Source organism: Lissotriton helveticus, chromosome 2_1 (genome assembly GCF_964261635.1).
Source record: "Lissotriton helveticus chromosome 2_1, aLisHel1.1, whole genome shotgun sequence".
Lineage (NCBI taxonomy): Eukaryota > Metazoa > Chordata > Amphibia > Caudata > Salamandridae > Lissotriton > Lissotriton helveticus.
In genome coordinates this window covers 242,564,581-242,581,456 of record NC_136059.1, presented here as the reverse complement: position 1 = coordinate 242,581,456, position 16,876 = coordinate 242,564,581, and the positions used below count along the sequence as shown (strand labels likewise).

At 42.9% G+C, this 16,876-nt stretch overlaps 1 protein-coding gene across 4 annotated transcripts in view; it reads right to left on the bottom strand.

The window, feature by feature from the left end:
* Nucleotides 1-16,876, bottom strand: part of SLC14A1 (solute carrier family 14 member 1 (Kidd blood group)) — a 152,255-nt gene that overhangs the window by 35,855 nt on the left and 99,524 nt on the right. For all 4 annotated transcript variants that reach the window (XM_078674741.1, XM_078674739.1, XM_078674740.1 and 1 more), the window contains exons 2-5: nt 10,679-10,841; nt 6,596-6,785; nt 5,071-5,199; nt 3,631-3,823 (exon numbers count right to left, since the gene is read on the bottom strand). In XM_078674741.1, coding sequence (XP_078530867.1) covers nt 3,631-3,823; nt 5,071-5,199; nt 6,596-6,785; nt 10,679-10,829 — 663 coding nt within the window. In that variant the 5' untranslated portion in view covers nt 10,830-10,841. The remainder of the gene's footprint in view (nt 1-3,630; nt 3,824-5,070; nt 5,200-6,595; nt 6,786-10,678; nt 10,842-16,876) is intronic.

Sequence of the window (16,876 nt, the reverse complement as noted above, 5' to 3'; positions counted from 1 at the left end):
CCAATAGTACTTCCAGTAAGAAATAAAATCAGAAAAAAGGTTAGTCTCCACTCTTGCTTTTAACTCAGGATTGCCATGTGGCTTACAACAGCAATAACCACAAAAACACACACACTTAAGACAACACGGACACAAACAGCTTGTGCACATCATATATTCAGATATCACTATGCTCAAAATAGCACTTACTCCATGAGCCATACACGCTCCGAAGAATTAATGTACATTCACCAAAATCCAAACTTAGTTTAGTGAAGGTGACAGCTAACTAACCGATAATGACCACAACACTATTATCAAGAGTCGAATCTTATCTTGTCAAAGTTCAGATGTCAGGTTTACGAGTCCAACATATAACATGGTTCTAAATCCATATTCAAACCCCCCGGGTATGTGTATGTATATGTATATATATATATATATATATATATATATATATATATATATATATATATATATATTATTAAACCCTGGGCGTCCGATTCGGCTACGCCCACGGAGTAGGCGAAGTGTTGCCTTCTACGCATTTTGCGTAGACAGCGTAGCCGGCAACACTACGCCCACTCCGTGTGCGTAGCCGAGTCGGCCGCCACCCGCCTCCCTCCCGCCCTCCCCTGGATACATTATTTAAGCAACTACCCTGAATAAAACAATTTTAAAGCACTTACCTTGTCCGGGGCTCGTCCGGGGCTCCCTCTTTGAATAGCGTCCTTTCCTGGAAACAAATGCGCATGCGCCCGCGCATTTCTCAGGAGAAATGCGCATGCGCGGCCGCCCGCGCATGCGCATTGGTATCCAGGAAAGGACGCTATTCAAAGAGGGAGCCCCGGACAAGGTAAGTGCTTTAAAATTGTTTTATTCAGGGTAGTTGCTTAAATAATGTATGTAGGGGAGAGCGGGAGGGAGGTGCGTAGTGGGGCTACGCGGAGTGCGGGAGTGGGCGTAGCTTCTCGCCCACTCCGCGTAGCTCCACTACACCCAGGGTTAATATATATATATATATATATATATATATATATATACACACACACACACACATATACATACATATATAAATAATAATAAATTATATATAAATATATTTATATATCGTATCAAGACCTATTGAAAAATGTACCCAACAAAAAGAATAAAGAGTTGGTTACGAACAGGTACTTGAAGTTAATGATAAATTAACTGTAGTAATATGTAGATGTAATATGTTGATATTACTGATCAAATAAGGATTGGGGACAGTAAGCGAGTTCTCAAATTGTAGCAAATTGTAGCATTAGGCTTCCAAAGTTTCAGTGCATAGTCTACGGAAATGCTAGGTAGTAGACCACTACCCAAGAATATTTTTCAGTCTAATAAAAGGTTTACTTTAAATGGATACAAATATTAACCAGTTTGAAGATAAGGTGAGGGAGACATGCACAACGGTCCACTATCTTTTGAATACCCACTTACACCCATCCGGGAGTAGGCGTGGCTCTAACTGCTGAACGCAATATTTTCTAGAGTAAAGGGCATGCCGAATAACATGCAAATGTTGTACTCACAGGGCGGGACATAACATTGTAGCTGCCTGTTTACTTTCAAAACGATCATATATCCCACAAATCAAGCCTGTAAAAATCCATTGAAAATATGCTGTTTTCAAGTTTCACGGGGCTGGAGGTGTGAAATTAACTTAATCAATTGGCAACTTTGTACGCAAGAGAGCCTGTGATTTTCCCCGCCTAGTTATCAGAAACGTCTGTAGATCGGGAATAAAGCGTGCTGCAGACGGACAGTAGCACTAGTATGGAGCGTGAGAGAAAGACCGCTGAGCGCTTTAAACTACATACAGGAAGTAGTCAGAAGAGCCGGTGGGATTTAAACCAATGAAGCACATGGTGTTTAGAATGTAGTGGGAGAAAAGGGATGTTCAGCGGGTTCAGTTTTTTCTATTGGACGTAAAGTTGGAGACGTTTACCCCTTACAGTTGATCAGTCAAGTGATCAATATTCACAGGTGGAAAACCAGGGCTGTTGGAAAACTTTTCAATAAGCCATTTAAATGAGAGCCATTGTGTACGGCGGGGGACCACGTAAGTACAGCTTCTGTTAAAACGACAGTAGTCCACATTAGTGTACAATAATTTTAGATTTACACTTTGACACGATCCGATTTAAGCAAAACAAGTATTTGTAGGTGTGTGTAGATGGACGAAAAAAATACCAATTACATAAAATATGTAAAAAGGATAATGGTTTTTTTTTGGGAAGAAGTTGGAACTTTGTGACAGTGCCATGGACATAGTAAGTTAAAGGACACGCGCTGTCTAGACTCACCGCCTGATTTCATGATGGGGGTCACTCGTACTGGAGTAGGCTCCACCGGTAAATAAACGTAGTGCTCAATGAACCGTAGGGGCCGCGGCGGCTAGCGCTCGCAGGGACAACCGCCTCCAGACACCGGTAAGATACAGCGGCTCTAGTCTCCAGAGGGCGGACCGTGGGCCCATAGTGCACGCCCCCTCCGCGCGTGACCAACGGCAACCCTCGGAGCCGCGTTCACAGGTCAAAGGGGGAGCTAGGCGCGCGAGTACGCCCACCGATAGGAGGCTTTTTCAAACTTCTCTCAGACACCAATTGGGCCAAACTGTATTTGCTCCGCCTATTTTTTTCCACCGCCAAAGCGAGGTTTGACACGCATTAAAACCATCGGGATGAAAGCACACTAAATTGAGTGTGTCAATTTTTTCGCTTTTCTGTAATCCGTGTCTTCTATATGAACCTGTATCTAAGCAGGCCTAGGAGTGGAAATTTACCTATACAAGTTCCATTTTCACGTCAGAATCACAAATGGGCGGCGAACGAGAACGCATAGGGGCGTGGCTTCGGGAAGGAGGTGAAGTGAGGCTGGTGGAATGCTTTGGAGCGCTTTGACGGCATTGGATGCCGCCGGATGCGATTTCGAACCACGCAGGTTATTCATTGGATGAAGGTGGGGCCGACGAACAGGCGGTGCCTTCTTAAGCACGCCCATACGGGAAGTGTTGCAACTGCACGCTGGTAGTGGTACACACAGTGTAGGTAATTGGTGAAGGGTAGCGCAAGTAAAACAAGAAACAACGGCACAAAAGGGGGGCAGAGGCTTACCTAAAAGCCTCGGTAGACGCTGGTCAGAAAGCACAGCGTCCTGTAGGGATTCGGGGGCGTGCTCTCCCCTTCCCATTGGCTGGAAGGTAAAATTCCAGCCAATGGGAAGAGGAGAGGGCGTGACTTAAAAAAAAGACACGGAAACGCCCCCGAATCGCGTTTTCACGGGGAGAAAGTGATTGACGCAGATGTCTTCCAATGGCTAGCCTCCATTTATGGAGCTAGCCAATGAAAGACAAGGCGGGACTAAGCTCCACGCTGTAAGAACATGAGATTTCTCCTGGGCGGAGCTAGGAGCTCCGGCCCAGGCGAAACCTAAAAACAACAACAACAAAAAACTCACAGCAAGTCTTTGGCACACCTTTAGCTCTTCCTTTTCTCAGGCAGGACAGAAGTAACAAAGTGAAGGTATCCCTAGGTTCCTCTATGTATCCATGACCAGTGAGGCATCGGCACAGCTAAACTTAAGCCGATGCTCCAAGTCAACAAATAACTTGTCACTCACCAGAGGAACTTCCACGTTAGACCAAGTGATATTTGGCACAGCTGAGATGGGCTCGAACAATACAGTTGGGAAGAACACATTGTAATGCCCAGTGGCAGCCATGTGCAGGCACACTGCAATGTTGAAAGGCAGCGTGAACACAGGGAGGTCCCATTTACTGAAGATGGACGCCAATGCACTTGACAGAATGGGACTGAAAAGGTGAGAAAAAAATACATCATTTTATAACATGCTAATTTATGTGCATACAATTTTTTGCATGTAAAACAGATAGTAAACATCTATTTTCCTCATAGGCATACCAGATGACTCCAAATCAGACAAAGCACAAACAGGAAGGTTTCCTTTTACAACATTTGTTACTGTGTCAGTGTTCTTTAGTCCATAGTCAAAGTGGTTTATTTTACCTATTGCAAAATCTAAACACCCAGAATGTACACAGGGAAAAATTCAATGGCAGTCTACAATAAAGAGGCTACACCAGGTTATGAGCTGTAGAAGAGTCTCCACTCTGTTGAGAGAGGGCTTAACAGAGATAAACCAGTCATTTCAAGGGCCTTCAAGCGCCTTCTCCTGACCATACCCCAGGATGCCCCAAATCAGTGCCATCAAGTCAGGTCAACTACTTCCTGAAAGGAAATATGCAATAGGAGGACCCAAGCATGCTGCCTACATTTGTGGTTATTCTCCGCTTATTGAAGATTCTACACTTCAACCAAAAAGAAAGGGGCATTTCTTTTTAAATTCCCAATTAATTATAATACAGTACAAGTGGATCTCCTCTGCAATAATGGTGCCGGTGTGCAGATGCCAGGCAGATGCATCAGTTAGATGAGGACCGTGAGGAGGTGCGAGATCTACTAGGGACACAATATTCTAACTCCAGTAATTACCACATCTCAAATATGATGCATTACTGATCTTTTCCAACCATATTGATGTTTAAGTGTAGAATACAAGCACTAGGATAGCTACTTGCATGTGGTCCTTTGAAGCAGGACCAGAAAAGTATGTAGTTGGCAAGCACACATTAATAATTTTCTGAAGACATGCCATTTTAGTCATTTAAAATTGAAAGATAGTGAATTAGTTGAAAGCGAAAGTGATTAGTTGTTTGGGTGCTTCTTCACTCCGCCATTTTGTGATGATTACAGTTCAGAAAATACTACCATTGTCTTGCACTGTAGGCACAGTCTAAGCTGAAATGCAAGTCTCACAGACTAACGGCACATTCAAGCATGTCCCCCTTACTCAAAGACGATGTTCTCATTCCAGGAAAGTTTAAAAAGGGCACACTCGTGCCTTACTGCAAACGTTGCCTCAAAATTATCATTGATCACCAAATTCATGGTTTTTAGAGACTAAACTAGAGCATCAAAGGTTTTGTCAGCTGGCATTATCATTTAGAATCTAGTGGACGTGCTAGGATGTGTAACATACCAGATCATAGACATGACGGTGACGGGCAGTAGAAGCCACCAGTACCAGTTGCCCTTGTCAGAGAACACTGCCATAAGTAAGCCAACTAGGATTCCGTTATAACCGTGGAGTCCTGCTGCAATTGCGGATCTGTTGAAGGAAAGGCATCTGTTATAACATAGCGTGTATTTGTAAAGCACACGTTTACCGAAGGGTATCTTGAGGCTGAAGAATAGATGTTTATTGTTACTCAACTCAATGGTACTCATTTTATAGACCTCAGAATTTTGAAAGGCTGAGTGGACCCCGCTGGGATTTGAACCCGTGATAGGTCAAACAAAGCCCTCTACAGTGTACACATTAGTCCACTAAGACACCAGACCAGACTGTCCGTTAGGACATAGAGTTAGAGCCACACTCTAGCCTTTACTGACGTGGATTCATACAGTGAACACCATGATTAGAACTTCAAGGAAGAAACTTTGCAGAAAGAAAAGTCACTATAATCATGGAGGCCTATCAGGATTTGACAAATTGTGGCAAATTTACGGCGGTCAATAATGCAGAGAGACGTTACTATATTTGTAAGAAAATAGAGGCAAATCTTACGTCACTAAATGCGTTTGCTTTCAGATTGTTTTGGGAAAAGCTTTTGGTAGAGCGATATTACCGTCAACATGGTTTTACACAGTTTATCAGTGACTCTTAATAGTCAAGGCTCAACAATGGAAAAAGACTGAGTCAATAGCTAAATAGTTCTATAAAGTAAAAAACACTTTGTGTTAAATAAAAATGGGATGAGAAAAGATTTAACAGAAAATTCAGTTTTTTGTTTTTTTAAAGAATTTCGATGGATGGGGTCAAAAATGCAAAGTTTTAAATTATCAATTGCTTGGGGAGGTGGGTAATGTAATCGCTCACATAAATGCAGACTTCGGTAAGAAGTGTGGATCTTTTTACTTTAGCACTTCACAAATCAGTACACTTTTGCTAAGCATTCTGCAAAGGACATTTTAAAGGTCACAGAAGGATGTTTCAAATCAGCACTTTTGAAGCCAGTGAAAAACTATTTCAGCACTATAAGTGAGCCCCCAAGGAGGAAAAAAAAGTGGTTTTATAGGGAGCTCCACCACACTGTATACCCGGCGTGTGAATGTGTACATAAAAGAGCAGTATCTTAAATTCGCCAATTAGAACATACATCCCTAAATGCGCTGCAGCAATGCAAGCCGTAGTATTAACTGTGTTTTGTATGAATAGGCTATGTTGATCGATACAAAGTTGCTTTCCCTCCCTACAGATAAGATTGTGGTCTGAAAATGGTACAGAAAGGCTGCTTCGAGATACTAGAGCGAAATACATTGAATGTTTTAAAGCATACACTAAATGTTAAAACCTGTACATAATACACGGAGGTGCACACAAATATTATCCAGGAATGTTCTTGTTAGTTCTTGACTAGTTTAAGCATTCTTACCCAGATATTCAGTTTTCCAAACAAAATACTTGAGCTAGGGCACAGATCACACAAGATTGCGTCCCTTACCGGTCTTGGCTCAGGATAAGAGCCGCCACTGTGTTGACCACCGTTCCCAAGCAGCCAGCAATGGCCCACCACGGATTCTGGATAAACAGCCCGATAATGATTAGAAGTCCACTGATGGGGTTACTGACAAACATCACCTGCGACGTCCCACGTAGGACCCAATCAATGAATTGGAAAATAAAAGGTTTTTCTAAAAGGAAATTAACAAAAAATATATATATTTTTTTTTAAAACATACCGGAAGAAAAAGGGAAACTTTAAATATTCAAAATAAACTTTTTTTTTTTTACAGAAATGCAGCCATCACATGTACATTTATACCAATCTATTAGAATGTGAGCCATTAAAATATTTAAGATTGGTTAAAAATAAATCCCTTGAGTTTTGAAATTATTTTCTCACAATATTTTATAGAACCCCCTTCGAGAGCAGATGTCAAGAGAAACCGTAGGATTAAGAGCGAGCAATATCTTCCCCACACACTTCTACAGAGCCCCATCATCATATTGTAAATTTAACACTTCATCATTTTAAGAAGTAAATCCAGATGGCCAAATTAGAAATTAGGCGCTGCTGACAAGAAAATGGCTTTGAGATGCCTTCTAGAGCTCTCTAAAGAGTATGAAATTCAAATGAATGTCTGACCAAATTTGGGTGGCAGGGGGAGGGGGAAATATTACTCTTCATTGGTGGCATGATAGCCGGCTTCCTATACCAAAGAAGCTGTGAAAAATTATAGGCTGGTGAATAACTGCACAGCAGAGGTCCTAAGAACAATTGCCACAGTAACAAATCTACAGTAGGAAACACTAAGGAGACCGTGAGAAGACTGCTCTTGTCCAAATATGAATTTGAAAAGCGGTGCAGTGCATTGCATTGAAGTAAGATATCACTGTTCAATGGCCCAAACCAGAGTCAGAATCCTTCACTGTCCCAGAAACATGCATTATCACCAGCAAGACAGAAGAAGCTGGACTAGTTTCCTACTCAAAAGCGAAAGGAACAATTGACGGATGGAATGCCGAACAATGCAAACATTCACCCCCAGTCACAAAGATCTGGGTTTAATCCATCGTTCTTTTGCTCACCACACCGCCTTAGTTTGAACCCAGCCATATGCAAATCAGTCCTGACCCTGTGCCTCATGGGAGCAGTCCAGCCCAAACTGCCAAGCCAGGTCCTCCCTGGTCAGGAAACAAGCATCCTATGTAACACCCTTTTTCAGGCTGCTTTTGGAATTGGGTTTCTCGCTGTGAAAGATGCAAATTCTCCTCAAGTCCACAAGTTTCTCTTTACAGGGAACCAAGTATCTGATTGTAGCATTTAACTCGGAGGGTTGTGGAGCAGAGCATTCCAGGGCCTGCTCTGGTGAGGTGGTGTGGGCCAGTAACCCCAGTCTGCTGGTCCGCAGCAACACTCCAATCATTGTAAAGTCAGGGATTTTCTTAAGAAAAGGGAAGTACTTGAACTACATGCATACACTAAATATCATGCATTAAAATTACAAATGTGTACAATCAAGTAGATGGTAATATATTTAGTGATACTATCAGGTTACACCCTTAACGGGTCCTAAACAAACAAACCACAATACTCAACTTGTATACAAGAAGCAAAATCACAATATATGGGGGTGACGGTATTAAAAAGACAGGACTACTGTCTTTGTCAAAGTGTCACCACATACTAAAATCAGAAAAAGATTATATTTCACCAAGACACCACTTAAAAATCGATGGGAACAGTGTCAATAAGCAATACAGGTTGTAACACACCATTGAAGTTGATTGGGTGTCGGGGGGGCAGGAATGAGTTCCAATGACAATAGTGATTACATTTTGTAACCGTGCAACATTATCAGTAAAGTCTTATTACTTCTACTTTTACTAAGCTGCTTTAAGACCAGCCATCAGGATTCCTTGCATACACAAGCCAGCGTGCAAAATTACAGATTAGGAAACTGGACAACCAACCCCGGTCATGTGCCATTGACAAAGGTGACTTTTTAAAACATTTCTGGGGAGGTACTGGTCCTCTGACAGCCCCCACAACACTTCCAGTAATAATGGTGGTGCCACTGACATGCTTGGGGCATAATATAGGCAAATATGCAAATTCTGAAGCCGGCTCCAGGGGCTTTTGGGTGCGCTCTTAGGCCCCAAGGGTTGGCATATTATATCAGCATCTTTTCTGAAGGGCTATTTCTCCTTATTTGGCCTCACCGCACTCCTTTTAGCTCCCGCCCACAGGTGGGAGAAGGCAATGCTCCAGTGTGCCCTGCCCCAGCCCACAGGCACTGGCAGGCAACCCACCAACCAGTCATCTCATTAAGACCCAATGGGGGGGTGAAAATAGGATCCTCCTGGGAAAATCTGGGATGCCTGGACCCTGGGGATGGTATTCCCTGGCCAATGTTGCATTGGAGAGAGGGACTCATGCACACCCAGACTCCTCTGCCCTCACCTGGGGAATATCTTCTAAGGCACTTTGTACTATTGCCTGCTTCCCCTGGAGGCAAACATTTCAGCTCCAACCATGCATGGGCAATTGTGTTGTTCTTGGGCTAGTTTTGATCCTGGGGAATCAGATCTAGCCCAGAGGAGCCCTTTCTGCCACACTTTTGGCCTCAAAGGAGGTTTCTGTGGGACGCATGGTCTGATGGCTTCCTGCCCAATACAAGTCCTTTGCAGCTTCCCAATGCTCTCCTGCGTGCAGGGGCACCTTGCACAGTCACCCCCAGCTATGAAGCGGAACATCCTCCATTCGGACCTCGCCAGGCCCCATGGTTTTGGCCATCTTGCATGGCACCAGCGGGTCAGTAGAATCTGGGGTAACCTTCATTATGGGAGTCACCCAGTTTCAGGACCAGTTTACAGTAGTCTCAGGGGAACTCTCCAGGGTCCCCTAGCAGGTCCATTCCCCCCACTCTTCCTTATGTGGGCATAGGGGGCCAGCACCATTGGCCTTGGAGAGACCCAGCATGGGGATGGGGAGGTTAAACTCCTTCAGCCGATTCTTGTAGTGGCAATAGGTGGCTTTTCCTTCCTGCTGAACATTCAGTTACTGTTGTCGCTCCCAGGGCCAGTGACTTCTCAGTATCTCCTTTGCACATAAGGCTTTTAAGTGGGGGCGGAAAGTTGTAGAAGCCAGGCACTCATGCTCTCTAAAGTAGCACATTATCATTCCACCACTGTCCCTGCCATGCTCTAAAGCATTCTGGGACATTACATTATGGAGACTTCCAATGGTCTGTGGCTATGGTGGTTTGCTGCCTAAAGATTTATGGCGATGGAGAGGTACTAATAGTTGGGAATAATCTCTCCTTATGGGGTGATCTCAGTTGGCCCAAGTCCCTAGGACATCTTCCATATCCGAAGGAAAAAGTCTATATAGCATCACTGACCGCAAACTTACAATGGAAGCCCAGGCTAGAAAGCAGTCATCTACCTATTTTGGTCTTCGGAGAACCCTCAGGAAGCTGCTGAGGTGGTTGACAAGTCCAGTACGAAGAGTGTTTGTTCAGTGCTTAATGCCATCACGGTTGGGCTATGGAAACTCCCTATATTTAGGTTGTCCGAAATCAGTGATTAAGAAACTCCAAGTGATCCAAAATACTTCAGCCCTGATTCTCTTAGGAATTCGAAAGCATCAGATAGCTTTGCCTGCATTAGCCTTGCTACATTGGCTGCCAATGCAATAAAGGATTCAGTTTAAAGCTTTGTGCCTGGCTCACCGTGCTCTATATAGGAAGAGGCTGCAAATCTACGTCATTTGGTTAATCCCACAAGAGATTTAAGATCCAGGAGCCTAAACAGCAAATAAGGCCAGGCGTGGGTGACACTCATCTCGACACTTGGATCCCAAGTTATGGAATTCCTTCCTCTGGTGCTCAAGCAGAATGGCAATTTATTCAGTTTCAGGAAACCGCTTAAAAAATACTTGTGTAATCATGATTTCCCAGGAGTCTGGCTAACCTTTTGGTGCTGGGAAGCTTGTCGGTTAGCCATGTGCTTAAGAAATACTTTCGAATTGCATTACTACACATTTTTGCCTAACTTGAATTAAGAGTGAGGATTCACTTACCTTTCAGCCAGTCCCCAAAGGCACTCATGTCTCCAGTGATATAGTTGATTGCATTAGTAATGCCGCTCACACACACATTAGTGGTACCGGCGGTCTCAGGGGGCTGCTTCTTCATGTCATCGAGCGGAGGCATTGTGACTTGGTGTTCCATATCCTTCCGTTCCTTATGGGGAAGAGAAGAGCAGATAAGTCAGATTCAAGGGTCCATGTACCCGAATAAATACAAATCTTCTATAAATCACTCATGCAACGCCGCACAGCAAACACTTTAGGTCTTTTACCAGATGCAGGAATCAATTAAGCTATGGATTATATAGCCTTAGAGCCCTCTGTAGTGGGCTTTACTGCCATTAATGGCACACAGGGTCGCCCCATTACTTTTACTATTATACTACTGGCATTAAAGGCATGCACCACTGTTTAAGGCTTGGGTCAAAGGGGAAGGCCTTTAACCAGGGAGCGGGCCTTTAATGGACGGTAGAGCCTGCTACAGAGGGCTCTAAGGCTCTTAGAACAGTACTCGCCTAGAGGACAGAATGTTCCAATTTGTAAACAAAAGCTTCACGGAGCCAGAGGGGGTTGAAATCCCCTCTGACTCCATGAGGTCTTTGTACACAGCAACAGCTGTGAATAAACATTGGAATGTTGATGAGCCAGGCTTCCACTGGCCTTTAGAAGCCCTGAGCACTCCATTGTTTTCAATGGAGCGCTCAACATTCCACCATTCTAATACAGTTTAGCACCCATTGATAACTAACAAAGTTATGTTTATTTAGCAATTTAAAAAAACATTACATGCTTGAGGATGACCCACAACCTAGGAGCCGGCCCAGTAAGGAAGGGTTTTAGCCAAAGACCTGCAGGTTACACAGATCTCTTGAAGGGGTCCACTCACACCTCGGTACATGGGCTTCATCAATCACATGTGTAGGGGTTTAATTGCCCCAAATTCACAGTATCAATGTTCATATTGTCACTCCTTTCATGAGACATGAAGGTGATTATATAGTGTCCCATAAAGGAGGTTACTTGAAACACCATGCAAAGGGGAAAATATGGTTTGAAACCTATTTTTGCACACTATACTGTATGAGCAGGTTTTATATCTTGTGGCAATCACTGACATGAGTGTATGACGGCTTACCCGACATTAACAGAAGCAAAAAGCGGTGGTACCAGTCTTAGGGGATTGGGCAAATTAGCAACACATTAAGTCAGCAAGAAAAGGCCTTTGCGCACACTGCACCAGTAACCCCCAAGTTAGGAGGCGGTAAAAGAAATAGCCTATAGCCAAATAAGCAGGAAGTTAAAAAAGAAATCTGATAACCAAGTGGAAGGATTCGCAATTTTTGTACATCAACACTTCCTTTTGCTATGCAAGCACAAGGCTGAGTCTGGTAGCACAGTTGGCAGATGTCTCCACTACAGGAATTAGTGTTTGACCTCATTGTTACAGGTTCAAAACTCGAGGGTCCTCTCAGCCTTTCATCCTTCCAAGGTCAGTATGTTGATTTGGGTATTAACTATATCAGCAGCCAAGATACCCTACAGAATGCTTTACATATGCACATGTTGAGACAACTGCTTTTGCTAGTTTTGACAGTACATCTACATTTCAATTGGTTGTAATGCACTACTTCTGATCTATACAGCAGCCATCAGTGACCAAGTAGTTGGCACTGCAGTTGAGCCAGCAATTGTGTCCTTGGGTGGGGTACGCTGGGAGCTACGGACCCTAATGAAAACAAGGAAACTGCCCATAGCTGAGATAGGTAGTAAAATACAGCCATACGTAGAGTTGAGAGGAACCCACACACGTCCGGACCCTGGGGCATCTACTCTGCTGGTACCCATGCCACATGCTCTGGATATACTAGCAAAACATGACACATCTACAAAGAGAAAGTAACTTGGGGCCTGATTCACAACGGGCCTCCGCACTCGTGGCAGAGTCGCTACACTTGGGGCAGAATCTCTGCAACGATTCTGCCACAGGAGCAGGGACTTCCCCACAACTCCGGGGCCTTCACACTCGCCACCATGAGTATGTAGAACCTTTGTGAATCAGGTCCTTAGTCAAGAAAGTTAGGTTTGTGGCTGGGACTACTCAAGAGGTCAACACATCAACCACTTGGTCCCCATTCCAAGTTGTGCAATTCCTGATCACTCCAAAAAGGTTTTCAAAGTGAGTTGGCAATTACAAGGAATGCTGTGTTCTTGTTATTTAGCTAAAAGAAGCAGGGGAAATTTCTATTTGGGTAAAGACCAGAAAAATGCTAAATTACTTCAGGATTCTGATGGGGCAGCAATCCTCAGTTCTTATAGCATCCATAGGGTGCAACTCTAAACACCATGGTATTTGCCACATCCTGGAATTTCCAGTGCAGTCCTTATTCACAGGAGATGTAAAGCTCAAGGGTACTCTCATTTCCCTACCAGGAGTTGGAAGCCGCAAGGGTACTCTCACTGCTCTTGGAACATGGGCTTTAGTCTGTTTTGGTGAAGTAGAGCTCATTTATTATTTTAGAGAAGGCCTACAAGATACGCCTATGGTGTACCAAGAGGTATCAGTTCTACTTACCAGGAGGGTATAGTGGTTTATGTTTTTTTTGGGTGTGACCTTTTGTCAATTTCTTTTTAAAAATATAAGTTGAGATGTGTATTCATCTGCAACACCTATTGTAGGCTGTGAAAGTTGGATCACCATCTTCCTTCTAATGATTTCTCAAATGGTGCTTTTGAGTACTAGCATAACTGCTGTATTTGAGCACCAACTCGGTGGCAAAAAAACTCTGGACCCTGGATTGCTTTCTTTGTACAATATAAGAAAATCTAAATTCGAGCAATGTCAAAATAAAAGTTGAATTAAAAAAAAAAAAGGTTATAAAGAAATACCAGCAAGAGTGTTTCAGGAGCTGAAATATGGATATGGTGGCCTTCAAGTTACTGTGTCAGAACAAAAAGTTCACTAGGGATGAGGTGGGAGGAGAGAAAAATGTGGATCAGTACGAATAAGAAAAAACAATTAAGAGGGGAGGAAGAATGGGGGTGGAAGTGAGGGGAGTAAAGACTGGTTGAAATGAGGTGAAAATCAAGGTAAGGGAAAGATTCAATGAATGATAGCATTGAAACTGATGACAGACTAAAGATGGGAATGAAATTGGTTGAGGCCATCTCCTGTAATACAAGAAGCACCGCCAAAATCAGCAGAGCTGTCGCCTTTCAACAGTGTTACCTGAATTTCTGATTGTCAATGTTTCTTTGCCATGCATAAAAAATATATGTATTTTGAGAAACAAAACCACAGCTGGCATGTCAATTAACAGCCTGTTAAAAACAAAACAAGCCAACTCTGTGTTAATAACATGTGTGCACATGTGTATTTCTTTTTAACCCAACTTACTGTTCAGACATGGGGGATGCCAGTCAAGAGGCAAATAAAAGAGGCACAAAAGCACATAGATATAAGCACAGTATGGCAGCAAACTGCAGAGATCTAAAAAAAAAACAACTAAAAAGTGATGGGTGAAAAATGGTGAATAATTGAGGAGCTGGTGCCTGTGTGGGAGAGTGAGAATTTGAGGGGGAGGCTGTACATTGCAAAGAAAGCAAGAACATGTGCACTCCCAGGGAGTGTAAAGACAAATAATTTAGTTTCCAGTGGCGGCTGTGCGCTTGGACAAAAGGGGTGGGCAACGTGGGGGAGAAAAAAAAAAAGTTTGAAGAAAAAAAGCGGTTTAAAAAAAAAAAAAAAAAGGGGAACCCCACAAAAAACACATTACTTACCAGCTGATCGCCCACTGCCGCGGCACTCTTCTGCTCCTGTCGACACCTAGCAGTGCACAGGCTCCCAGACTCCCCAACTCCCCCTTCTCCAATCCAGTTGCTGCTCTCATGTTGGGAATACCCAGCTTGAGAGAAATCCCGGAATTTGTCTGAGTGGCCTGGTTTGGTGCTCAGACAGGGCCTGGGAATCTGTGGCTGTTCTCCACCCGGCTGTGTAACACAGCACAAGTCTGAGAAATACTAAGTGCGCATGTCGTTTGGCCGTCCTAAGACAGCCAGTTAAACCAACATGCGCACTTAATGGTGCCCACCACTCCTCCCCCCTGCTACTGTCTGTCAGGATAGAAGTACCCCTCCCTAGACTAGCTCAGTGCTGAAAAATGAAACATTTTATCATTTTGTTTCCTATTTGCACTGCTGGGAGAGGCTCCTCCGCCTTAACGAAGGAGCTGCCGCTGGTAGTTCCCAGGTGTGGGCTGTAAAAGGACACACCCCATCCAACTAAAGGATGGTAAGATGTTATATGCAAGTAGAGAAACAAACAAGAATAGGGAGGAAAAGCATCACATTGGATGCAAGTAGACGAGACAGAGGTGTGTTTGCAAATCAACAATAACAGGTTTGTAACAAAAAAAATGTTTTAATGTGCTATAGAATGCAATTTGGTCGAAGATTTTTTGGGAAAAGGTTATTAAAAAGGAGGTTTTTGCAAAAGTTGTTTTAGAAAACAAGGTTATCACATTCTTAGGCTTCATAAGTATTCATGGGATGGGAACATTCCAAGAGTAGTTGTGTAGCCAAAAAAGTTCCTAAAGTGGGAAACGGTCTAAATATTTGTAAATACCCATGAACCATATTGTAAAGGAGTTTTGATTGCCCTCCCTATTCCAATGCCCTGTTTCGTTTAGCCAATTTACGATATGAATAACATTTTGAGTTTCAATATTGAGATTACATTTGGATGCACATCTAGACTCCACTATGGTTAGCAAAGAGGTTTGCAGTTCAGGGACTCGTACTATGCAGTTATCTTTGGTAAAAGAGTCATATGAACTACCTTAACGTGGTCCGATAACTATGCATCCATGGCAGATTAGGAGCGCTTGCAGAACTTTCCATATATTACTACAATACCCAACAAACATTAACAAAATTAATATGCCTGGCTTTAGTGTGCTGATTCTTACAAACTGCACTTTAAATTCCGAACTGTTGGCTTTGCCATCGTTTGTTTTGAGGCTCTGAATTGTCTACCCTTGCGTCCATGCGTGCATAAACATGTGTATTTCACTCCTACAGGATTACAGAGTGCAACGTCGTTACAATGAAAGAAAAAAAAACACAAGGACTTCTTTTGTTATACAATGCATGTGATAAGAACTTTGGGTGACACCAAAGCCCAGCATGTCTATTTTAAAAGAATTGCCAACAATGGTCAGGTTACATTTGATGCCAACTACAATGTTTAGAAAAAGTCAATACAATGATACAAAAAGCATTTGATGTTAAAAATCAATTAAGCATTAACATCTTTTGAAACAATGCCCATGAACTATACCACTAGCCTACTATTATTAGATTTTCACTACTCAGAGTGAAAAATATGGCTTCATTGCAAGCTCTTCTGTTGAACGGAACCAACTTGCTTTTAGCCACTGTTCCCACTATGTGAAATGTTTTGGGGAATTACAGGTAACACGTAATAGGTGTTATTTTGACATAATACATATTCTGCTTACATCTACATGTGGCAGAGTCTGATTTCATTGTATGAATTGGAGTTAAACAGAAACCATCACCACAACTTTCTTATTCTATGGCCAAGTGGATTCATTCGATAATGAGGCAAACATGCCTTCATTCATACCCATCTTTAGAAATGTTTAATTTTACTTTCACCAACATTTATCTCCTAGCCCAATTGTAAATTTGGGGAAACGAAAGCACGGGACCTCTCATGTGCCCAATATGCTTTCAGTTGAGGGGATGACCAACTCCGTTTTAAAAACAGTCTCCCACGGTTTCCGACTAAATTAGTTTTTTCAATGAATCAAGGATTTGGGGGGTGGTGAAGTAGGGAGTGAAGACAGCCTCGAGTGAAAGCAAACCAATAAAATGCCACTACATTACTATGTAAATTTCTTTGACAAGTTAAAACTCCACTCCGAGTTGAGCTTGGCTAGAAGATTGTGGTAAAATTAATAAAGAACTAGACAAAGCATTGAGCAAGGTGATCCAAGTGAACAGCTCGCAGGGAAAAGCTGGGTCACCAAACAGTGAAGGAAACACTTCACGGACAATATGGTGGTTAAAGATGGAGAATAAAAAGAAGAATATAATAGCATATAGTAGTGAATGAAGTTTTACCTTCAAAGTATTCAAGGGAGTCATAAAGCTCCCTCGTTCTACAAC